General features: G+C 34.3%; 1 protein-coding gene across 5 annotated transcripts in view; it reads left to right on the forward strand.

Annotated features, from left to right (window-relative positions):
• Positions 1-26,763, forward strand: part of Cop1 (COP1 E3 ubiquitin ligase) — a 117,560-nt gene that overhangs the window by 26,023 nt on the left and 64,774 nt on the right. For all 5 annotated transcript variants that reach the window (XM_060364531.1, XM_060364530.1, XM_060364532.1 and 2 more), the window contains 3 exons: positions 6,931-6,990; positions 8,234-8,310; positions 18,065-18,122. In XM_060364531.1, the coding sequence (XP_060220514.1) occupies positions 6,931-6,990; positions 8,234-8,310; positions 18,065-18,122 (195 nt within the window). The remainder of the gene's footprint in view (positions 1-6,930; positions 6,991-8,233; positions 8,311-18,064; positions 18,123-26,763) is intronic.

Genomic DNA, 26,763 nt, shown 5'->3' on the forward strand with positions numbered 1-26,763 from the left:
ATTAGAGTACTTGTATGATATATATGTGAGAATGGAATCAGTAAGCCGTAGGGTATGAATATCTTTACATTAAAAAGAGAACACTAAAATGTTTCCTAAACAGTACTCCTTGGATAGCATAGTCATTCTGCAGACTAATATGGATGTTCATATTGCATTTTATTCTTGCCAGAAGTTATCAATGACATTGCCTAGTTTAGAAACTAGAAACATTTCTTCCAGGTATGATTTGTTATCTTGGAGTTTGAATTTGCATTTCCTTGATGACGAATAGGATGCACATTTGATATTATGTTCACTGGCTCTGTGAGTTGTTTTTTTATGTGTGTCTGTACATAAGACTTTTATAGTTTTTCCATTTTTTTGTGGCTTAATGCCTATAAATTGTTTTCATAGAAATTCTTTGTCATACTTAGCTGTCTAACAAAAAAAGTCATGTTCCCTTCTATTTGGAATACTTTTTCCTGTTGTCTTGTTTGTGCTATGTGATGGACAGAAGTTTCTACCTTAAGAGTATTCAAGTTATCTTTCTTACGGTGTCTTTTGTGCTAGGTACAGAATCTTTTTCCTGAGGTTATGCAAATATTTTCCTCTACTGTCTTTCATTTGAAGATTTGTTATCTTTCACATTTGGAATTCTGCTTTACTTGGAGATTTTTAAATGTGATATTTAGAGATCTTATTACAGCTGGCAAAACATTCTTCATTAAAAGTCCATCCTTTACCCCATTGCTCTTAAATTTTTCACCTTCATTCATTATGTGTCCATATATACATATATATATATATGTATATATATATGTGTGTGTATATATATATATATATATATATATATATATATATATACACCTCTGGCCTCTCTTTTCTGCTCCCATGCTCTATTTGTCTTACTTTTGAGAAGTACTATTCTATATACTAGAACCTTAAGGGACAGCTTTTCTTCAAGAAATTCTAGTCTATTTTTGGCTCTTTGCGTTTTCTTACACATGTTTGAATCAGCTAATATATTTCCATGTTAAGTCTGCTGAGATTTTTATTGGGATTACATTGATTTTGTAGAAAATTGGGAAGAATGTATCTTCATAACATTGTGCCTTTGAACCCATGAACATGTTATTTCTGCATACATTAGGTCTTATAAACTATTTTAAAAATTTTTGGTACTTTCAAAAGCTATCAGTCTTCTACATCCTATTTAGATTTTGTGATTTCAGTGCTAATGTATATCTATGTCTTAAATTTTATTTTCTTATTGTTGCTGAAACATAGAAATTCATCTGACTTAAATATTTTTAATCACCAGCAACTTCGTTAGACTTTCATTAATTCTAATTTGTAGAATCTTTTTTGGTTTTTCTATGTACACATCATAATCTGCAATAACAATTCAATGTCTTTCTCTATGATCCTTATATTTTTTATTTATTTTTCTTGTCTTACTCTGCTGGCTAGGACATCCGGTACAGTGATGAATAGAAGTGGTGATAGCTGGGCATCCTAGTCTTGATGCTGATCTCAAAGTGAAATCATTGGACGTGTCACCATTAGGTATGGAGTTTTCTGTAGGGTTTTTTTTTTTTTGTTTTGTTTTGTTTTAGGGTTTTGTTTTGTTTTTAATCATTCAAGGAGATACATTTCTATTCCCCTTGAGTAAGCAGCTTTTCTTTTCAGTTATGAATGGGACTGAGTATCTGAGATAATCATAGGATTTATCCTTTTCATTCTGCTAATCTGGATAAATAATGTAGGTTTAATATTAGAAAACCAACCCTGTATCTGTAGTGACCAGCTATTAAGAGTGTACCAGGGACATCTTTTCTAGAATGTTTTACATTCTAGGAGACCCCACCAGAGCAGTTTATCCCTTTACTTGAATGCATCCCTTGGTGTAAAACACACTGAGTAATTTTTGTGTACTTTTGCGTGGTTTGGATTGTTAGTATTTTTTTTTAATACTTTGTTTTTGGTTTTTTTTTTTTTATTGTTGTTGTTTTGGTTTGGTTTGGTTTTTGGTTTTTCAAGACAGGGTTTCTCTGTGTAGACTTGGCTGTCCTGGACTTGCTTTGTAGACCAAGTTGGCCTCAAACTCACAGAGATCCTCTTGCTTCTGCCTCTGACTGCTGGAATTAAAGGCGTGCTCCTACAGGCCCAATTTGTTTTAAGTTTTGTGTGTCTGTGTTCTTGGGTGAGCTAGTAAAGTTACACAGATCTTGTGCAGTGTTGTAAAGATTGTTAACTTTGACAAGTGACTTGGGAAACGTACACTCTTCTGGTTTTCTTTTGCTTTATGGGGTAAAATTTATTCAGTCTGTGATGTATGTCTTTTGAATGTTTAGAAATATAACTAGAAAAGCCATCTAGAACTGTCATTAGTTTTCAGTAGATTTTAGATTATTGTTTCAGAGTCTTGCTGGTTGCTTTTTATGTTATACTTTTCTGAGAAATTGTCTATCATAAATTTTTGATATGTTTGTTCTTAATATTTTTGGCAAAACGTAGTGGCCTCTTTCTTTTCTCATACTACTAGTAGCTTTTTTTTTAATCCTTGATTGGTTCTTCCCAGGGATATATCAATTTTATAAATTCTAAGAATCAGCTTTTGACTTTGTTTATCCTGTGTTCTGCTTTCTGTTTCTGTTTCTCTTTTTTAATATCAGTCCTTGCTACTTGGCTTTTGTTTATATCTCATGCATTGCTGTAGATGTGCTCTTTATGTAGACTTTGTCATACATGGATTTTTGGTTGTACTTTCGTTTTAGCTGCATCAAATGTTATTGAACAGTACTTTATATGGTACTATCTTTAACAGTGGCTCACTTAGATAAAAACATTACTTGAAAATGAAGATTTTCATTTTCTTTCTGCATTTATTTGCTGGTTTAATTGTACCATAACAGAAACACAGTTACTTTTTAATGTGTAACTTTAATTCTTTATTCTTCAAGAGAGGGCCTTCCTGTGTAACCTCAGCTGGTCTCAAGGTGAATATAGAGCTCAGGCTGGCCTTGAGTCCTCAATCTTTCTGTCGCAGCCTTTAGATCACTGGGTCTCAGGTCTGTACTCTAGTATGTTAGCATACGTTATTCGCATAAAATGATAGCTTTTATTATGGAATCTTCAACACGCTTGGAAGATGCTTTCATTCTCTCTGCTTGCGATAGCTCCCTTCTTTTCTCTTTCACTTCTGCCCAGAGGTTTCTTTTTGGTCTGAAGATTAAATTTGGGGATTTATGCATGCTAGGCAGGAGATCTACCACTGAACTAAATCTCCAAGCTTCCTTCCCCCTCTCTCTTTTTTTTGAGATAAGGTTTCACTAATTTTGCCAAGTTACCTTTGAAGTCATTCTGTACCCTCAGGCACACCTTTAATTTGTGCAGAATCTTTCTAATGTGGTTCAATTTCATTTGTTGATTGTGGCTATTGGAGTTCTATTCAGACAGTTCTTGTATGTTTTTGTTTTGTTTTCTCCTTCTTATGGTTAGGTATTTGATCCATTTTGACTTGAGTTTTCCTGCCCCCCCCCCACCTTTTTTTTTTTTTAATCCTGGCTAAGTGGTATGGATCTACTTTTGTTCTTTTATATGCAAATATCCAGTTTTCGTGACATCATTTGCCAGAGAGACTTTTTCTGAAGATGTGTTTTGGCCCCGTTTTTGAGAATTCTGTGGATGTACTTACATAAATCCTTTTTGGGTTCTCTGCTGTAGTCTTGCCTGGTTTTGTATGACAAACATTGTTTTCTTCATTGCAGCACTGTTTAATAATATATTTCTAACTTGTTCCTTTAGATCAAGATTGCATTAGCTATTTGGGAGTCTTTGTGTTTCTGAATTTTAGGGGTTTTGTTTTTTATTATTGTGAAAGTATGTTTGGAATTTTGATTACATTGAATTTCATTTAGTGATGTTTCCATATTTACAATATTAAGTTTTCCCGATCCTTGAACATGAGAGATGCTATTCCTTCTAGTGTCTCATTTAATTGCTTTTTTAAGTTCTTCATAGTTTTTCATTATAGATTTTTTTTAAACCTTCTTTGCAAGGTACATTCCTTGAAAATGACTTAATTCTTTACATAAATATTTGTTGTCTGGTAGTAAGTTCTGTACTTAACAAGTATAGTGCAGTGTAAACTTGTGAAGAAAGTGTGTTGTCTTTTTTTTTTTTTACTTAGCTGAGTCTTTAGTGATCCTGCTGTGTTGATTCTTGAAGCATTGTATTTGAGGTGGTTTTGTGTATGCAGGTGCACGTTTATACCTTGTGTATCACTGAGCTAGAACTTGTCAAGTAGCTAAGCAGGCTAGCAAGGCTGCCTTAGCTTTCCCAGTGCTGGGATTATAATCATGGGCCACTACACCCAGCTTTTTAACATAAATTCTAGGGATTAAACACCGATTCATTTGCTTTTGAGACATGCAGTTGCTAACTAACCCCACTGTATGCATTTTAAAAATATACTTTTTTTCTTTTGTATTTAGACCTAGTGTAGATCTGCTGTATATAACACCAGTTAAGTAGGCCTATTACTTTCTTGTTTTGTGTTAATCCTTTTTAGAAATTTTTGCTGTTATATTTTTAAAAACATTTACTGCTACAGTGTGTAGGAGGATAGCACATAAATGCTTTTTATTGTCCTGTTATTATATTTTTCCGTATGATATCTTAACCTGTTTTTCCACATTTGATATGTCTGTACTGTTTGGGGTGTCGGGGGAGATAATTTGTGTTTTAAGCTGTAGGTCCTATGTAGTTCAGGCTGGCCTTCAAGAACCAAAGATGACCTTAACCTCCTGATTCTCTAGCTTCCATCTCCTACGTATTGGGATTATAGGCTTATACATATAGGTTATATGATGACCAAGTATGATATGGATTATCTATGTTGATACAGGTTTTTAACTGTTTATAACATTCACTGATAATCCCTAGAATAAAAAAAAAATTAACAAAGATATTTAGGAGTGATGTGTTTCAGGATGATGAAAGTATATAATAGGTGAACACAGGAGTGCTTTGTTGATTTAGAAGTAAAAACCACTGGAATTGTAAATGTCTGAAACAAAAGACTTCTGCAGGTGAGGAATAACTGGGATGTTACAAGTGGCTAAAATAGGTTGAAAACCATTTAAACTGCATGACTGTCATGTGACCTGGGCTAGAGTACTTTTATGTTAGAGTGAAATACTAATAGTTAGAAATAGCAATGGAATGAATGGAGAGGAAGTACTGTGTTTGTGTGTACTCTGTGAATCTGGAACATTAAAAAATTGGTTATTGGCCCAGTCTTTATTTGAAAGACTACCAACTTGTCATTTAGTGTCTTCAGGAAAGATACTAACAATGTTTTAGCTAAGATAGAAATACTGTTACACTTTTAAGATTGAGCAAAGTTTCTCTAAGTAGATGCAATGTTGATTTGAAAATATGTAGTAATATGAATCACTTTTTGGTAACCATTGATTTCTCTGATGAATATATCTTCTCCCTTGATTTGGTGGCCACATCTGGCTTTTTGTCTTTCCAGTTAACATGTGTCTTCCTTAGCCTGCCTATATAATGTTAGTTTTCTCTAATGTCCTGTGTTTGATTCATCATTTTGATTAGATTGATGTTGGTGATTACATTCATTACCACGGGCTCCTTTTATTATTTCTTTTCCTCATAGCCTTAGCATTTATTATTTATTGTCTTTACCTACAGTAAAGTTCTCTAAGTCCATTAAGATTTAATTTCACTTAGATCCTGTGTTTGAACATTTCTTCCATTGTACTGTTCTCAGTGATTAGCGAAGTGCTAAGGTGGTAATTTTTGGATTAATAATTTCATCGCTTAGATAGTTGTCATGTGCTTATTTTGCTGCAGTAGACAGTACTATCAAACCTTTAAAAATGTTCTTTTGTACCTGTCATTAAAGTGTAAACCATAAGATAACTGTTTTCTTGAGTTAGTATTGCAGTGGTTGATGGCTTGCTTTTTAGAGCAAGAAGGCTTTCAGTTTTTCTGCCCACCGACTGAATGATCTTGAACAAATTACCTAGCCTTTCTGTGCCTCGTTTTCCTAATAGACACAGTATTTGCTTCAAATCTGGCAATAAGTATTGTGCACTTATATGTGACTGCTTCGTGTTTTAAAATTGTTCAATATATTTGCGTTAAAGTAAAATAGCAGGTTATGCTTACTCAGAGTAGTACAGTTTTTAGAAAGCAGCTTAGTATATAATGAAAATTTTGGAGCTATTTCTGTTGAATAATTTCTATTTGACTCCTCATAAAATCTGAAATAACCCAATAATACAATAATAATGATAATATCTGAGACACTTGTATGTTCTAGGCTTATGATAGTTGTAAACATCTTTACTCTCTGGTAAGAAAGGAATATTTCATTGTATAATTGAATAGTATCCTGTGATTAAAATACTTTTATTTTATAGATATGAAAATTGTTGTTATGTCATAACAATATGTTTTATCATATTGTTATAAAGAGCCAAATATTTAAATGTTTAATAACATTTATATCATAATGTGTAAATATTATAGTGCTTGATTCATAGTTGCTTTGGGATTGATATAACTGCTGTCAGACTGAAAGTGGGTTACAACACATGCCTTTTAAAAACAAGCAATTAAATGAGGAAATGTGAATCTTGTATTTTTAAGTCACTTTATTGTCATTGTTCATTATTTTCATTTTTTTATAAAATCAGCCTCTATTGTACTAAATAAACATAACAATTATGTTCCCATATAAAGTATCATCTATATTTCAATGTCAACATTTGAATTTACTTCTGTGATTTTCTTTTTAGTCCCCTTAATGGTCAGTTTAGTAGACTTTTTTTTTTTAAACCTAAACCTAAAATTTTTATCATGGTGTTGAAAATGTGATGTAGATTAGAATTTTTTCTCCCTTTCTTTAATCTACAGCAATTGGAACAGATCCAGAAGGAACTGAGTGTTTTGGAAGAGGATATTAAAAGAGTGGAAGTAAGAAATCAAGAAATTCTTACATTTCTCATTGTTTTACTTTTACTTTAGTTGACAGCCCAGCTAGTCCAGGGAAACAAAGTCTCAGTAATTTTTTGTAGGTAAATTGTAATCTAAATTTATATTGACATCTATTGCAACAATTCCTGATTAAATGGAACAAAAATTGCTTAATTTTCTATTTATAATCCAATTAATTTAAATAATTTCCTCCTAACCCTTCATTATTTCCTTAAAACTATTATTTTTTATTAACTTTTTATTTTAATTTCTACTGCATATATTACAGGATACTGACGTTAATTAAAAGTGATGTAAATACATTGGAAATATTCGTGGTATTCATAATAAAATAAATATTACAGAAATTCATTGAGCGATTCATAGGCTATTGTGATGTCACTATATTTGGCTACATTTAAAATTTGTGTGCACTTTGACTTGTTCACACACGATTGCATTTTGCTGAGAAAAACATTCATAGTATGAGTATTGTAGTGTTTAGTGGAAATTCAGTGTCCTTTATAATTTCCCAATTTGTTATATTTATATTACCTGTTTAGCTGTTTTTGGACTAAGCCTGAAACAGTTTCACCTTATTTTGTATCTATTGTATTTTCAAATTTGCTGTTTTTCCATTAGTTAGAATATTGCATACTAAATGAGATGCCAGTTAGTGAGATTCAGTGACATAATTTATGTGATCATCTTTCATCAGCCCCTTCCCTTTGGGTTAATGAGCAAAAGTTAGAATTATGTCATTGTTAAATGAGGTCAATATTTGATTCAAGAAATGTTGCTTTTCATATTGTTTATAGATTACTCTTTGAGAGTGACAGGCATATAAGATTTGAATGTTGTAATCCAGTCACCATCCCAGCCTATTTTTCCTAATGGCATTAATAGATCATCACTTGCATGAATAGTCAGCTGTGTATATAATATATAGTATGTCCTCTCTGATATACTTTCTTTTCACTTATTCTGCATTTGGTACTTTCGTTAGTTAGAACAGTATTTATTAGGATTTATAATCTTTTAACAGTAGGAAAAGCTTTCGTAATTTCAGATTAACTTTGCTTTTTGTACTCTATGGAAAGGAATCCTTGAGAAGTTTAGGTTTGAAGACAAAAGTGACAGATGAGAATGTAGGACTAGAATAGAATATAATGCCGTATGCCTTTTTGCTTCATACATCTTTTGTTTGGAGTGTGTACAATAACTCAGATAATTACAATTTCAGGAAATGAGTGGCTTGTACTCTCCTGTCAGTGAAGATAGCACAGTGCCTCAATGTGAAGCTCCTTCTCCATCACACAGGTACAAAGTTTCATGTGAGCCATTGCTTGGATTTTATGTAAGCTTGGATTTTGTGTTAAGTGTTCTTAGTACCGTAGTTCTCAGAAAAGACGTTAACGAAGACTGAAAGCTCTAAGAAGTGAGGCATAGGCAGCAATCATTTTTCTTGGTCCTTTGGGTTAAGTTATTGGGTAGATGTTACAGTGTTTTAAATTTATAGATGGATTAAAAGTTTTGTGACTTTTTTGATGTGTTATAAATTAATGTCATATCTTAAATCATAAAATGTTAATATTAGAGAAATGAGGTGCAAACCTTGGTCTTGGCACATGTTTTTAAAATTCTAGCACTGAGGAGGCAAAGGCAGGAAGGTCTTTGTGAGTTTGAGGCCACTCTGGTCTATACAGCAAGTTTCAGGCAAGCTGGGGAATAAAAAGTAAGATCCTCTCTTAAAATGATAATGAAGTAAAATTTTAAGTCATTTTTATTTCAACTCACTGTATTTTTGGGGGATTGATTACTATCCTCAGCTTTAAAGCGATAGCATTAGAAAGACATGTTAGTTTAAATCTTTATAGTATGTTTTTTTGTTTGTTTGTTTGTTTGTTTTTTAACTGTGTTATCATTATCTATCCTGGGCTGGCTCTGAACTTTGTGCTACAGCTAAACTTGCTTCCCAAGTGCTAGAGTACTAGGATTACAAGAAGTGTACCTTTATACTTGATATAGTTTTTTTCTCAGTGCTGAGTGGGAAGTGGAGGCTGAGGCCTTATTAAGTTTCCCAGACTAGTTTCAGACTCAGTCTTTCATGTCACCATGCAGAATGGCTGGAATATCAGGCACATAATACCACGTCTGTCCTTGTATTCTTACCAGCTGGGGAGATGTAAGCTTTAGGATTAGGCATTCAGAATCACCCTTGGTTACACAGTCAGTTCTAGGCCAACCTGAGTTACATGAGACCTTGCTTCAAAAAAATTAAATAAACTTCATCCTACAAATTAAGTCCTGCCATCTCAATGCTTTATTACAGGAGAAATTGTTATATAAAATAATTACATATTTCTTGCCCTATCTCCCTAGACTTTAGAGTAACACTTCCCTTCATTTGACTATTTATAGAATATAAGTGAATGAGATACCTTTTAGCTGTAAAATATATTTCATGAAATATGTGCTAGCTAAATTTTGGGCTTTGGTGTTTTGTGTTTAAAATGTTAAAGTAAGAGCAAATGGCCACCTTAACTTGTAATTGACCTGTTCCTACTTTTTTTTTTTTTAATTTCTTTAAAACAATCCTAAAGACTAGGTCTGTTATCATTAAGCCTGTCATTCAGTTTCTGATATATGGTATCTGACAACAGGTTGGTGGTTTTGGTGCCTGCATACAGGGAGACAGTTTGGTACCACAAATATTTCAGTAATAAACTGGTAATCCATTCCCAATTGATGTCACTTAGTTTAACAGAAAGCATTTCTTAACTATTATAATATTTAGTCTTTTAGATTTTATGAATCTTGAAAATTACATTTGTTTTTTGGTGTGCTGAATCTTGCTCACAAATCTCCTGTCTTATGGACAGATACTAAGCAAGCACATGTCTAACAGTTGTAGGAATAAATAGCATAAAAATGGAGTTTCAGAAGGACACTTCAGCAGGCTCCATGTTTGTAAGAGTATTCTGACGTAGGTAGTTGGCCTTCTCCAAAGAGATGACAGCTGATGAAGTGAAGCCTAACATGTGGGAAAAGCATTGGGTCTTGTTTGGATTTTTAAATGTTTTTAATTTCCATGTGGAAGAGAGATAAAATACTTTATGTCATTGTTGACTTCATACCATTGGAAGCATAGAGAAAAGTTAGAAATTTTAATGAAAGAAGAGTGAGAGCTTGATTTATGATTTCGTTGGTGAAGATGGGAAAGGTAGGTATTAGCAGAAGTTAGGCATGATGACACATGTTTTTACTCCCAGTACTGAGGCAGCAGAGGCAGATGGATCTCTGTGAACTCAAGGCCAGCCAGGGAGAGCTAAATGGTGAGACCCTGTCTCGAAAACAACAAAATGCCCAAAACAAATTCCACCTCTCTGCAAGGCATAAAGTTAAGCAGCTAATCTCCACTGTTCTCTATAAAAAACCTGGTTAATTTTTATCACTACTTCAAGTAAATAGAAAACTGCATTAAAATATCATAAATCAATGTATACCATTCTGAAGCCCAGTGTTCCTGATACTGTTGTTCAAGATGTGCTCCTTTACCTTGTTGCTTACTTGTTCATTTTGTTGCTGCTGTTTTGGGCATGAGAAGATATTGAATGGTGAATGATTTTAGGGAATAATTTTTAATTACCTGCCTATTATTCATCATTAATAACCTTATAGGTAATAAAAATACAACTTATTAAAATCTTTCTTAAAACTTAATTTTCTGTTATTTAGAATACTGGAAGATTTTCCTTTAAGTCATTTACCCCAAATTTGGATTTACCAGCTAGGTATAAAACACTATGTGATGACACTGTGATATAATTGTGATTATGACAGACCCTCAAACCCTGCTCTCACGATTATGCTGTTTTGGGATAGGAAATAACAAATTAAACATTCTGCATAATGTCCAGAATCAGTAGAATTTTTTTCTTTTTAATTTATTACAATTTATTCACTTTGTAGCTTCCTCCCTCATGCCCTCCCAAAACCATCATCCCTCCCTTTTCTCTTCCCATGCCCCTTCCCCAGTCCACTGATAGGGGAGGTTCTCCTCCCCTTCTATCTGACCCTAGCCTATCAGGTCTCATAAGGACTGGCTGCATTGTCTTCCTCTCTGGCCTGGTAAGGCTGCACACACACACACACACACACACACACACACACACACACACACCCCAATTAGGGGGAGGTGATCAACAAGCCAGCCTCTGCGTTCATGTCAGGGACAGCCCCTGTTCCCTTTACTAGGAAACCCACTTGGACACTGAGCTGCCATATATCTGTGCAGGGGTTATATCTGTGCAGGGGTTCTACGTTATCTCTGTGGTTCTTGGTTGGAGTATCAGTCTCAGAAAAGATCCCTGGGCACAGATTTTTTTTTTGTTTTTGTTTTTTTTTTTTTTTTTCTTTTGTTTTGTTGCTCTCCTTGTGGAGGTCCTGTCCCCTCCAGGTGTTTCTATCTCCCCCTTCTTTCATAGGATTCCCTGAACTCTGCCCAAAGTTTGGCCATGAGGCTCAGCATCTGCTCTATACCCTGCTGGGTAGAATCTTTCAGAGGCCCTCTGTGTTAGGGTCCTGTCCTGTTCCCTGTTTTCTCCCTCTTCCAGGGTCTATCCTGTTTGCCTTTCTGAATGAGGATTGAGCATCTTCCCCAGGGTCCTCCTTGCTTAGCTTCTTTAGGTGAACAGATCTTAGTATGTTTGTCCTATATTATATGTCTAATATCCACTTATAAGTGAGTATATACAGTGTATGTCTTTCTGCTTCTGGGATACCTCACTCAGAATGATCTTTTCTAGTTCCCACCATTTGCCTGCAAATTTCATGATGTACTTTTTAAAAATAGCTTAGTATTCCATTGTGTCAATGTACCCCAACTTCTGTATTCATTCTTCAGTTGAGGGACATCTGTGTTGTTTCCAGATTCTTGCTATGAATAAAGCTGCTACGAACATGGTTGAGCAAATGTCCTTGTTGTATACTTGAGCATATTTTGGATATATGTCTAGGAATGGTGCATGGATGAAGGTGCCTTGCATGGAGGCGAGGTGAGGACATTAGAAGGACATTAGCTCAAGTCATTTTCAACCTAGTTCTCTTGAGAAACCATCTTTCACTGAGTTTGGATTGTGCCATCATCTGCTTCCTTTCTGGCACCAGGGAGTATAGGTGCTTTGGCCATACCTGGCTCTTTTAGGTGTATTTTGGGAATTCAAACTCACCCTTGTACCTGAACGCAACCTCTTTTACTCTTTACTGAGCTGTCTTCCTAGCCTTATAAAATACTTTTTGATTCTTGCTATGAATATTGTCACTATCAATCAAAATTCTTAAATCTGGAGCTGTGAAGAGTCTTTATTTCAGTCCTTGTTAGTAACACACAAGATCCCTGTTTGAAATAATAGAATTATGAACCCTTATTATGTAGTACAATTCATCATATCTGAACAAGATCCCAAAGACTGAAGAACAGCCTGGAGGTGAGATGGTAGGGATAATGCTTTAGAAAATATATAAGCATCATTGTAGATATCTGGATTGCAGATTTGTTTGAAAGTAGCTCAAATATCCATTGTTGATGTTTTAAAAGTATGTCTAGAATTTCATTATTTGAGAGGAGTGGAGTACAGGTGTCTAAATATTTTTCTCTTTTGTATAAAGTTATATATAATTTTATTTGATTCTTTTTTGCATGATTTTTATTTTTATTTTTTTATTAATTACACTGATTTACTTTGTATTCCCTCTGTAGTTCCTCCCTCCTTCCTTACCATTATTTGATGTTTTTAACCATAGAAAATACATATCACTTATTACATGCACGTAAAAATCAATACAAATCAATGTCAGTTTTTTAAGACAGTAGAACTATCTACCAAAGATCCATGTATCTAACAGGTGACACTACACTTTAGGATCAGTACACAAACGTGTTCATTGTAAGGATGAAATAACGGCATAATTAACCCAGTTGTGATATTTCTTCCTAATTTTAAACAATTTTAGGGTTTTAAATACAAGTCACTTTTTTAAGCACTTTTTAAGTGCTAAATTTGGCTTTCTATTTTTTACTCCACTATCATGGTTTTAGTATAGACCATCACACTTGCTTTGAAGGGTCAATGGCTTAAAATTTTTATTGTTAAGTACTTCCCTGAAGCTTAGCTGATAGAATGTAACCCAGGCTGGCCTTGTCCTCCCAGCAAGTTTCTTGTCTAGGCTTGTAGCGTCACATATGTGGCTGTAAATATAAAGTAGCCACGTACAGCACCTTTTGGGAGAACTGAAATGTTGACTGTTTCTGTTGGAGGCTGATGGTCAACCTTATGCCTTTGAATGTACCTCTCCTATTTACATCTTTCAATGTATTCTTTTCTGTTTTTGAAATTCCACCCAGGAAAATAGTTTACTTTAAAAGGCAGTAAATTAGTAGACTTGAAACCTGTTCCATCTTTCTAAAAATTTTTATCATGTGTGCTTTTAACATCTACTAGCCCTGAGTTTGTGTCGAAGGAAACCATTCTACAAATAAAGCTTTAAAATTGTTGTTTTTCTTTTTCATCTTCAGGATTATTGTGGAATAACATCATTTAAAATATTAAATATTATGTAAATATTAGGTTCCCTGCTCGATATATCTATTATAGAACTAAATACTCTTCTTACTCATGTGCAAGTTAAAACAGGAAGGTGATAAAGATTTTTTTTATATTTTAAATGTAATTTTGTGTTGAAATCAGTATGTCTGTCCTGTCATAGAGGAGTATAGCTCCATAAGTTGGAACTGTGAGACTAGTATAGCCATGTATTAAACAATTTTTCATAGTTTACATGAATTTATCCATTTTATAGATTAAAAATATAGTCAGTGAGAAAAAATTTCTCAGCACCACAGTTAGTGTACAACTGATATCCTAATCAAGGTAAAGAAGGTTGTGCGAACCACCCCAAGAGGGGAGCTTAGCCCATTAGCAAGTTAAGAAGTAGAAACTTTGTATTCAAAAATCAAGAATAATTCAGAAAATCCAAGAATGAGGCAGTGATTCTTCCAAAGACAGATCATTTTAGTGTAGGGAGTTTAGAACTATGGTATAGAGTCATATTTCATCTCTGTGTAACTTACCTGTTATGCATGTTTCGTGTGGGTGCTTTGCTCATTTTACAAATAGGGCAGCACTAAGCTGACTGGTGAGATGGGATAGCACACTTGAAGTCAGGCGAGTAGTGTCTGGCATGTAGGACTCAGTAGATGTTAGCTGCTCCTGTTGCTGCAGTTGAAATTATCGTTACATAGTGGGCGGTTTGTCTGCACTTGTATTAATGTCTAAGGGTTTGTGAAATAAAAAGAAAATACATGAACAAGAAAATAGTTGTAGTAGTATCTGCTGAGGTATATGTATATTTCAGTCCATTAGAATTGTACAGTTAATAAATGAGATTTACTATTTGAAATTATGGTTACTTAAAATATTTATGTCAGTTTATTTATTACAGGGAAGAAGTCCAATATCATGATTTCAAAACTTCCCCATGATTTGTTAGGAACAAAAGTTTTTATTTTTCTCTATCATAAATTAATAACATACACTAGTACTTATATGTGTCTTTTTGGTAGCAGATAGTTTACTTTTAACTCTGTACTTTGTTGGTTTGTTTACTTTGTATATGTGTTGGTTTGTTCCATTGTTCATTTTAAAATTCAATGTCTTTATCTTCAGCCTTTTAGATTTAAAAAATATCATAATTTAGTTTGCCAGTATTATGTATTCTGATCATTTAAATGTCAGCCATTATTTTGCAAACAATCTTATCTAAAATTAGTAAGTCTGTTATTTTTACTACAAATGAAAATTGTTTATTATTATTATTGTTATTATTATAAAATTTTACATGAAAAATGCTCCTGTCTTTGTCTTCTGAAACAGGTTATATTGATAGTTATATAACTCCGAATTACCGTATAAGTGGATTATATTTGTGCTAGTTTCCTACCACACATACCGTGATGTCTGGCATGGAAGCTAGTTCCTTATGTTCTATATTGCTTTTTTTTCATAAATTTTTATTTTTTATATTAATTACAGTTTATTTACTTTGTATCACAGCTGTAGCCTCCTCCCTCATTCCCTCCCAATTTTACCCTTCATCCCTTATCTCCTCCCTGCCCCTCTCTAAGTCAGCTGATAGAAGAGGTCTTCCTTCCCTTCCATCTGACCCTTTCTTATCAGGTCTCATCAGGACTGGCTGCAACGCCCTCCTCTGTGGCCTAGAATACTCCTCCCTTGGGGGCAGGGGAGGTCAAAGAGCCCCACTGAGTTCATATCAGAGACAGCCTCTATTCCCCTTACCAGGGAAACCCACTTAGATGCTTAGCTCTGCATTGCTTTTATTTATATTTTTATTTTCTCATTCTCACCAGCAGAAATATTAGGAATTAGCATCTTATTTTCCTCATTTAAATTAAAACATATTCATAATGTTTGTTTGTTTGTTTGTTTGTTTTTAAGTTACCACTCTGAAAGTTCCCCCTGTTTTGTTTTTGGTGTCCTTATTAATTTTTTTTTATAATTATCAGTACTTATAGAAAATAGTTGATAATTCAGTATCATCTTAAATAACTTATTAATTTTTTTGTTCCTAAAATTTGTCCATGAAATTAGTAGACTAATAAAGGATCTTTCTCACTCTTCATTTATAAAATATAAAGTACTTAGGAATATGGCACATAGTCCAAAATTTTTTTGTGAATGCCAATTGCAAGATGTAGCTCCTTGCTATCTGTGGAGGGATATGGGAATGTGGTTGTGTGTGATGTGTGCGCACAGCAGCAGGCACTTTGCCCACTGACTCATCTCAGCATCACGCCTATGTAATTTTATTAATGCTGTACAACTGGTAGGAATTGCTTCATTAGTAAAGGAAGCTTTTTTTTTTTTTAATGCAGGGTTTTGCTTTTTTCTTAACTGTTAGTACCTGTATGAAGAAACTGAAAATAACATGCGACTTCCCCCCAACATACACATACAGTATGTACTCATTAATTATATTTCATCAGAAGAAATCAACTTCAAGAGTTTATAGGTTTAGATTTGTTTTATTTTAATTAAAATATAATTATACAGTTTCTCTCAACTGTTCTACCTCCAACTCCCATCATGTACCCTTCCTCCAGTCCCTCCTACAAACCCTCTTCCTCTCAAATTCAGGCCTTTATAGCTCTGGGAATGAGTTCAGTGGCTGGCTCTTTGATCACCTCCCCCTGAGGGGGTGCAGCCTTGCCAGGTCACAGAGGAAGACAATGCAGCCAGTCCTTATGAGACCTGATAGGCTAGGGTCAGATGGAAGCGGAGGAGAACCTCCCTTATCAGGGGCTAAGGCAGGGGCATGGGTGAGAAGAAGGAGGGTTGGTGGGATTGGGAGGAGATGAGGGAAGGAGCCACAGCTGGATACAAGTGAATAAATTGTAATAAATAATAAAATTATTCCAGTTATGCACATGCACATATGAATGTGCATCTCTCTCTCTCTCTGTCTCTGTCTCTGTCTCTCTCTCTCTCTGTATAACTATAGTCTGCTGATTTTGTTTAGTGTTGCTTGAACTTCTTAATTGCTTATCCAATACCAAGGGTCCCCCAAATTCTTGATGTCAGTAAAGGTTCTTGGTGTGATTGAACCTTCGACAGACACAGTCTAGAATATCAGGAACTGCTGAGACTTGTGTAGGGAATAGAAGTGTAGAGTTTTAAATTTTTCTATGGATAATCTATATGCTTTACCATTTTTGAAAAGGTGAGGGTTTATGCTAATTTTTAATGATGGAATTAGAAATGTATTGTTTATTTATTTTGGTATTATATATAATGTTACATTTCCATTTTACACCTATACCATGTCATCTTTTAATGAAGAAACTTCTGCTCAGATAAGAATCACCTGCTCAGAATCAAAGTTGTTTGCTGCCACTTAATTAAAAATCCAGACTTCAAAAGTACTTTTTGTAACCTTTAGGCTATTTCAGTGCTAAGGCAATTTATGATTTTTGTGTAGTTAGCCATTTAATTAATATCCTCCATTGCTTGATTTTATTAGGGTAGAAAATAATATAAACATGCTTATTGTAGAAATAGAGGCAGTGTGAATAGATAACTATTATGTTGAAATATATTTTATAGTTTTTATGATAGTTTTATTTCTGTTTGTGAATCTCTAATTTTTATTTTTTTATTATCGCTATTGTTTTGAAAAAAGCTCTCTATTAGGCCACCCTGTCCTCATACATATGTGAATCTGCTTCAGCTTTCACTGTGCTGAGACTAAAGGCATTTTTGAGTTGAAGTGCTCTATTTTCAAATATTGCTAGTTTTTATAAGCTACTTTTTTCCTAAGAGGGTAGAGAGACAATAGTGATGAAATACAGAAAATAAGAAGCTAGCCTGGGTTTCTAAGAGTTGAGGAGACATTGTCACCAAATGAAAAACAGTATATGAATTACACTATATTTTACCAGGGCAGAGGACAATAGTATCATATGGGTTTGGAGTTATGAGAGAAGGGTTTTGTCATTTTACATTTATTCTGTTCCTTTAATAGCTTTCTTTTACCAGGTTTTATCAGGCCATTTTGAAGATGAAAAATTATCTAATAATAGATATAGTCCTCATTCACCTCATTTGGTAATAGGGAAACTGAGAGATTATAAAAGAGCTGCTCATTGCCATAGCAGGGTATGCTCATGTAGCCCATAAAGTGCATGTTAATGTTTTCCCTAGTATTGTAAATCCTCCTTTCCTTAAAGTTCCAAACCTTACTAACCTACTTGGAAATGGAAATTAATCTATGTGCACATTGACCTTATGATTATGCCCAGTTGATAACCTTTCTTGATATGTATGTTTGAGGAGCTGGGAGTAGTAAATGTTTATTGTCCTTTGATAATGATTAAATGATTAGTAATAGATGTGTACTTAAAAGTATACTTATTGAGTTTTTAAAGATACTTTTTAGATCAACGTCCTGTTACTAAAATAATCTAAGTACTGAAACTGTTTTCCTCTTCATTTTGCAGTAGTATTATTGATTCCACAGAATATAGTCAACCTCCAGGTTTCAGTGGTACTTCTCAGGTAAGTGATACATTTAACAGTATATTGTGGTGGGGGCTATGAGGGCAAAAATAACAGGTTAGTTTACTACAATATTCTTTGATAGATCATACCTCAGCTCCACTTCTGATATAGTTAAGATTTATTATGAGAGAATTTATTCCACATGACAGTTTTACTCTCATTCAGAATAAAACTCAACATTATTAAATGCTCTACACATATTATGTGAGCCTTAATTTTACAGTGTTTTTTTTTTTTACATTCTTAGCCAGTTCTTGCTTCCTTTTAGCAGCATAATTATACATCTTTTTCTATGTGAAAAGTTTAGATGGAAGAAAAAGAAAAGGCTTTCATTGTACTATTTAAATAACATTGTTTTGGATTCTCTGTAAAGTTCTAGGAACTAGGGAAAAGATAAAGCAGTCTGGTAGAAAAAGTAAGTAAGTAAAAGTAGCTATTCTCTACTTTTGATGGTTGCCATTTTTAATGGTATAAAAGTAATGCATAGTCAGTTGAAACCATACTTCGAATCTTGAGCTGTGATTCTTTTCTAGGCTAGCCAAATATTTTGTTTAGTTTGTCTCCTGTGATGTTGGGCAGCAACAGCAGACCATAGTTCCTTTCTAGTCAGTAGGCAGCAAGGACTCCAGTGAGTAATTTTGTTAAACTTGGCTGTTTAGTAGGCTAGAAGTATTAAAGTGCATCTAAAAGCAACTTTGAAGAGAACAGGATTTATTTTAGCTTACAGTTCCAAGAGGGATGGAGTTCATCATGGTAGGAATAGCATGCCAGTTAGGAAGGGGAGAGGTTATCTTTTATATGTCCAGAGGAAGTGGGACCAAGTTATAAAATGTATCACCAGGGACATCCTATTCCGGCAAAGCCACACTTCCTAAAGGTTCCAAACCTTCCCAAACAGAATTACCAACTGGGGACCCAAGTGTGCAGATGTATGAAGTTATAGGGGATATTTCCCATTCAAATCACCACATGCCACCTCTCCCCATAGTCTTCTGAGACTAAAGTCAATCTCTTCAGCTGTGACTCCTTGTATATATACTTTTACATGCAGTGGCACAGAATGTACATTTCTTTTTCATCAGGGAAGGATGAGGATATAGTGAGGAAAGAATGGAACAAAGCAAGACTAAAACCCAACATGTTAAACACCAAATCTTACAGCTTCCTGTCAGTATCTGGAGCTTCGGCTTCAAAGGCTTAGATGGCTTCAACCCTACACCTTTGCTGCCTTCAGTACTGTTCCTACAAATGATTAAAAAGGAAAGGAAAATTCAAAAAGACCTGACTAACTTCTGAGTTGCTGTGGGTAGAGTAAATGCAGACTCAAAAATTCTGCATTTCCTTGTTTAATCCAGCCTTAATGCTTGTTAAAAGGCCGAGCGGCTATTGAGGAGTAAATTGTATTACAGTTCATAGACTGGAGGTAATGGTTTCTCACCTTTCACTATATTGTTACTGTTGTTTAAAGCATGATTTTTCTTGGATCCCATGCTGTTTTTACACTTGTGATAATTTTCCCAAGCTTTCTGAGTGCTATGATTACAGGTATGAGCCACCACGTGTGGCCTTTCCCTTCATTTATAACAATATATGAGACAAAAATAAAATTGATTCAAAAAAGTATTAAAAATCATAGATGAGAATAAACGTGGCAAATATGAACTAAAGAGCATTTAGAAAAAATAAAACAAAGAACAGACCAAAGTAAAACCCAAGGAGAGACTTAAGAGGTCGATACTGTTTTCATATCTATTCTTCCCCAGAATAGTAGTTGGTCAGTCATGCCTCACTACCTGTGAGGGATTCTTCCCATGCACAGCCTTTCTTTCTCTGGAAGCAAAAGTCCCTTTTCTAAATTGATATAATGTGTTTAGATTGTGTGTAGTAGCTAATGTAATGTAAAAACTTTATAATTAGTTACCTTAGTGTATTGTTTAGGGGATAATGATTTTTTTAAACAAGGTCTGTACATGTTCAGTACAGATTTTTTTTCAAAATATTTTCTATCTGTAGGTGCAAAGCATGCTAATTTGAAGGGCCATCTGTACCTTGTGCAGTGTTATAAAGAATTAGAATGTATGTGAGGGAAAAGCTGTTAGAAACTAAAGTAAATAATTAGGTAAGATTTATTTTATAATTACTTTTCACAACTATTTTCCAGCTATTAACAATCTAACTTGAAATGTTACCTCCTATTTTTTTTTAAGAAGGAAACTGGTACATAGAACATCTGAAGAGATTTAGAAGAAAATGTAGTTGGTAAGAGGAGTAAGCTGAGATTTTTAAGCCAAACAAGTGACTCAGACCATGTACATTTAAACACTCATTCAACCATTGTGTTTAAGTACCTGATATTTACAAAGCCTTATTATAGGTTCTGAAGACATATCATTGAACAAAACCAAAACACAAACATTTTTATATTAAGCAAGCTTCTCCTCTAGCTGGAAACAATAGTAAAATCAACAAAGATTGATTTCTGAATAAAAAAGAAGTGAGAGAGTAAGCTTTCTGACTGTCTTTTGGGTGTAAGTTCTCGACTGTGGGAACAACAGATACATAAGCTGTGAGATAGAACCATATCTCGTCCTGAGGTGTGACTGGAGAAGAGTGAACAGAAGAGAGCAGAGTAGAGAATGAAGGCAGTGGTGTGTGGAACACATATTACTGTCTCTGTGGATGTGGTTTCCTTTGTTTTGTCAGTGTAAGGGCTTTAATTTTCTGTTGAGTGCTTGATATTTTTCACTAAAAAGGATGTTTATTTCATTTCTTTGTCTTTGGGAAGTTTAGCATTATGAATTGATTCTAAAATAGGATATATTAAGCCATCTGCACTGTCTGATTGGAGTCTTAAATAGAATATACTATTGTAATTTGGAAGACAAAATAGATTTCTGTGAATACTCTGAATTAGAAAGTAGTGCCAGATAAAAATAACCAAAAAAGTACAAAAAGATGTTAGTAAAACCGTGATATATAAAATAATATGGAAAGCAGACTGTATTAGAAATTTATAGCAGTCAGTATTTTTATTTGTAGATTAAAAACAGTTCTCTAAACATTTGCCTAAGGACTCTAAAATATTGTGTAAGTATAAAAAGACAGATTTTCATAGAAAGGCCCCCATATTTGAGAATTTGAAGTTATTGTAATACATGATAAATTAAGCTAGTACGGATTATCGTTAATAAGAGCAGTCTTAAGCATGTAATTTTAAAAATACATATAATATTGAATAAGTAAAGCAGTCTTAGATAGACTAAATAGGCCATTTAGATAGACTAATGGCCTTAATTATTAATTTAACTGGTTCTACTAAAAAAATTCTCAATTGTAATTTTTAAGTGTACAAAGTTATCAATTGACTTTAAAATTCTTTGATAAAATGAATGATTCAGAGGTTATTAAAAAGAGAGTACTCTTCCAGTCAACATAAAAGCATACTATAACTAAGGGAGCAAAATAAAAATTAACAATCCGATGAAAATATCATTAATAAGCTGCACTAAAGGAGTTTATAAAGTAGTTTAAAGAAATATTACATGTATGTTGTTATGATAAGGAGGAAAACATTTGATAGAAATGTGTCTTGTATTTACTACTTGATGAAAGAGTAGATTAAAAAAGTAGAAATGATGAAATAAGTCACCATATAATAAAGGACCACAAAAGAAAAAAATTAACCCACGCTGAGAAACATTATGCTGTATAAAAATTTTACTTGCTGTAAGATGTTAAGAAAGAAAAGAAACAAGTTTGTTGCTGATAACTTTTTAAATGCAAACAACAGAAGATAAGGTTAAAAATTTTGATAAAAGACATGATTAAAAAGATAAAAATGCTCATCTTCATGTCATCTGACATGATTCTGCATTTCCTAAATAGGAGAGAAATTTTTGACCAATACGTGGTGCCAAAGAAATTCTCTAATAGTTCTTACTGCAGTCAGAGAGAAACTTATGTGAATGATTTACAGATGAGGGCACATTCTGAGAAATCACATTCATTGACTTTCTTTATGAATATCATAGAGTGTATTTACACAGATCTCAGTGTTGTAGGTCAGTCACACCAGTGTAGCCAAGTGCCAAGAAAAACAACATGGATAAGGCTGCTTTCCAGCATACCATTTTACAGTAAACTTAATGTATATGTAGAATGCATTCTAGACTAACAAAAATGTATGGTAGATGGAAGACAGAGTACATAATCCAGGAGCAGAGTTGTTTAATGCTGTCAGCATGAAACAGATTTTTAAAAATTTATTTATTAGTTTTGAGACAGGGTCTCTCTATTTAGTTCCACTGATCTGGAACTCATGAAGACCAGGCGGCTTCAAATTCACAAAGACACACTTGCCTCTGCCTTCCAAGTTCTGGGTTTAAAGGCATGAACCAACACACCCAACTAAGAAATGATTCTTATAAAAGAGGGAATAGGAAAACATTTGTTCTGAGCCAAATATGAATGACCATGCCCTGTGGATAAAGACGTTCCTCTGAGGAAGCAGTAACACGAACTTTTTTGTCACAGAACAAAATAATGTAAAACAATACATGTACTCAATAACATAAATAGAGACATCAGATCAGTTATAGTAGCAAGTCCAGAATACCTCTGCAAATAGGTTTCATATGCTGTATTGTGATGTTCTTAGCTTGGAGCTTGGGGAAAGCTAGCTATCTGCTAAGTTATGCATTCTAAAGGTATGCGGTAGTGGAAAATGTTCTAAGAAAGATACAGTAGTGAGCACTAAGTGAGTATTAAAAGGACTAACTAAAATAGCCCATGATAATTTTGACTGCAAGTTTGCCCAATTTCAACTTTCCACAGTCATAAAATTCTAATCAATCAGTCTTCAAAATTAAGTGTGGCTTTTCCTCCTGGAAATTCTATTTTTTACTGTCATTATTTAATATTATGCACAATTACCAATAGTATACATTTACACAACTGGCAACACAAGAGGTTTGTGGGAGTTGTGTGTACAGTATTATGACAGTGGAAGCTCTTCTGTTCTCCAGCTTTAGGAACATTATGGATCAAACATTCTTAGGCATCGCATGACCATGTTTTTATTTTGCATGGCTGCATTGTGCTCCTGGTCATGCATGCATGTGTGTATTTGTGTCTGTGCAGGAGAAAGGGTTGACAGAGAAGAAAATGGAGTTGGGTTGGTCTTCTATATATATATGGTGATTCCTAGAAACATCTGATTTGAACATTGTTCACATAGGAATCCTTTTTAAGAAATGTTTTGAAGTACTACATAAAGATGATATACTAAGGCCGTAGAGATGGCTCAGCTTGCTGTGCTTCCTGATTCCAGTTCCCGGCAGATGTCAGGTGGCTCACAACTGCTTATCACTGCCATTGTAGGGGTTCCAGTGCCCTTTTCTGGCCTTCATTGGACAGCCACACACGGATAGCGTATGTTCTTGCAGGCATATAAATCATAAGAAAAAATAAATCTTTCTTAAAAGGGGGTTGTGTTCTAGTAGTTTCTGGAACATAAACATGTCTAGCTATAGTAAGATAATTAAGAATGTTATCCTGCAGTGAAAGAGTGAGTTGTTACAGTCTTAAAAAACAATTTAATAGGCAAAGTAACATTTTAAAATGCTAACAACACGATTAACAAAAGCCAGAAATGTATGACATTTATATAGTATAGGTATTTTATAGTTCTAAATTTCTATAATTTTCTGTTTTTTCTGCTTTAGAATTTTTGATACCTTTTCTATAATGAGCAAAATTAAGAAATTACCAATAAAAATTAGAGGAACACTTAAAAAATTTTCATACTCTCTATTTATTTATTTATGTATGTATTTATTTTAAGAGACAGGGTTTCTCTGTATAGCCTTGGATGTCCTGGACTTGCTTTGTGGGCCATGCTGGCCCAAAACTCAGAGAGATCCTCTTGCCTCTGCCTCCTTGAGTGCTGGGATTAAACAGGTGCACTACCACGCCAGGCATTTTTTTGTTTTGTTTTGTTCTTGTTTTTCAGTACATGGTTTCTCTCTGTATACTTGGCTGACCTGAAGCTAGTTTTGTTGACCAGGCTGGACTCGAACTTACAGAGATCCACCTGCCTCTGCCTCCTGATTAGTTTATGTACCTGAATGGTTTTTCTTCATGTGTCTATATAAACACACATACTGGTACATGAAGAAGTAGTGTGCACCTCCATGTGGGTTCTGGGAATCGAACCTGGGTCCTTTGCAACAAGTGCTCTTAACCACTAAACCAACTCTCAAGCTCCTAGGAATTTATATTTTAAAACTTAAATTTCAATAGCCGTTTTCTTAATACTGTGTATTAAATACCATGTGTTTATTTGTGTCTGTTTGTGTGTGTGTGTGTGTCTTAGAACTGTTATTCATGCTGTTCTGAAACTCACTGTTATAGCTCAGTCTGGCCTCAGATTCAGAGTAGTTCTCCAGCTTCAGCTTCCTAAATGTTGGGATTACAAACCTAAGCCAGCATTCCTAGTAATAATGACCTTTATAGGAAAAAAATAAAAATAAACTATCTATTGGTCTTGGACCGGCTCCAAATAACTATTACATTTATTTGTTGTATAGTTTCCATTTTCCTGTGAACTGCTATAATTTCTTAAGACACTGGCCTTTTGAAAAGTGTAATTTTTGTGTCTTTTTAAGGTAGATTTTAATTCTCATAGGGCTACACCTCTAGCTCCTTTTTGATTCTCTACCATTGTACTCTTTGGTCTTCAGTGTTTTGTAAAGTTTTTAAATTTGTTTTCTTCCTGGAACTTTAGTATTACCCTCTTTAGTGTCATAAAGAAGCCTTGAAGTAGGTGGGTGGAGGGACGGGGAAGGAGATTCAGGGATATTGTTAGTGTTAGATCCTCTCCTCAAGACCCTGATTTGATCATTGACTGCGTCTAAATCGGGGAAGGAGTGGAAAAAGCAGGTTCCTGCCTTCGTTCTTAGCATCCTAAGAAGCTAAGGCTGAGAACTGTGTGTTTGAAGCCAGCCACGATCACCATCAAGCCCTTGTCTACTGTCTATCCACACAAAATGGAAGAAGCCACCTCTTGGTATTTTTATGAGAATTGGCTTTACCTTAGAAACTATTCTAAAGAAAGTTGACTTTTTTTTATGATACAGTTAAAAATAGATTTTACCTATGTTTTTGCATCTTTATTGCTAAGAAGTTTTTTACTTTTAAAAATACATTTAAAAATTACACTTACTTTGAAATTATCATGGACTAAGATGTAATTATAAAAAACCCAATGTATTTATACTTCTAATATAGAGGTCTTATATAACTTATTAGACCTCTGAATTATCTTTTCTCTCTTGTCATCTTGATAGCTTTTCTTACTCAGTTTTATATGTATTCCAGGAAATTTTCTTTTAAATGAAGAAAGACATGTTTTGATTGGTTTTATTGACAGAGATGAGTTACATTTTAGAAATGAGCATTGTATACTATAGTAAATTATGGACAAGAGGGAAGACAGGAATTTTTACAGGTGACACAAGAAGAGTTATTTGTTACTTGACTCCAGGACAAATAACAGGAAAGGCACTAACCCAAGGCCGGACAGGCAGCTGCTGGGGCTCTATCCTCTGCTCCTCCATAAATCATTTTCCTCGTGTGATTCAGGCAGTTTTTTTTTTTTTTTTCTTAAGATTGGTTGATATCAGACAGCAGTGCAGGAGAGCCTGAGCGATGTCCATGGCTCTTTTTCTTGGAGTTTGACAAAAGTGCTGACTTTTGATTCTGACAATTTTTATAACTTTTAATGTCCATGTTCTCCTTGCATTTATTTCCTCCTCCTCCTTATCCTGTGCTCTTTTCTTTGCCTGCTCCCTTTCCTTCCTAAACTTCCCCTGTTATGTAGGGCTTTATGTCTGTACATGCCTCTGATCATGTTGAAGATGTTTTTTGATTATTTTTAATATTAAAATTTTAAAATTAAAATATTTCATGATTCTCTTCTTTTTCCTCTAACCACCCTTGTGAACCTTCTCTCGTCAGCTTCATGACTCCATACATATATATATATATAAAACTATATATATAACTAAATAGATAAGTACAGCCTGCTAAGTCTGCATAATGTTTCATGTATGCATATAATCACAGAGCTGAGCACTTGGTGTTCGATAACTAACTTGGGGGCTCTTTCTGCCTCTAATGAGGGAGAAGATTGGCAAATCTGACAGTTATTTTTCTTGTTTTGTCAAAGTAGCTAGTGAGAGCAAATTAAGGAAAGCAGCATGGATGTTTTTGTTTTGTTTTCCCTCATATTTTGAGGTTATAGTTCATCTTGGCAAGGAAGGCATAGTGGCAAAGGAGAGAACTACAACCCTCTAACTTTTTTGTTTTCTGTTTGGAGACAAACTCTCTCAATGGTCTGGAACTGTCTGACTAGGTTAGTCTGGCCAGTGAAGCTCTCCCTTTGCGGTGGTGGGATAAGAAATATGTTCCACCATATCCAGCTTTCAAAAGTAGGTTTTGGGATCAGACTTCTGTCACCACATTTGCATGGCAAACACCTTATCAACACAGCTATTTTCCCTGAGGTAGGGAGAGTTTATGTTTACCACTTTTCCTCTTATTTGTTGCTTCCTTTTAAATTTTATGTTACTCTTGTGTC

This window comes from Meriones unguiculatus, chromosome 11 (assembly GCF_030254825.1).
Source record: "Meriones unguiculatus strain TT.TT164.6M chromosome 11, Bangor_MerUng_6.1, whole genome shotgun sequence".
Classification (NCBI taxonomy): Eukaryota; Metazoa; Chordata; class Mammalia; order Rodentia; family Muridae; genus Meriones; species Meriones unguiculatus.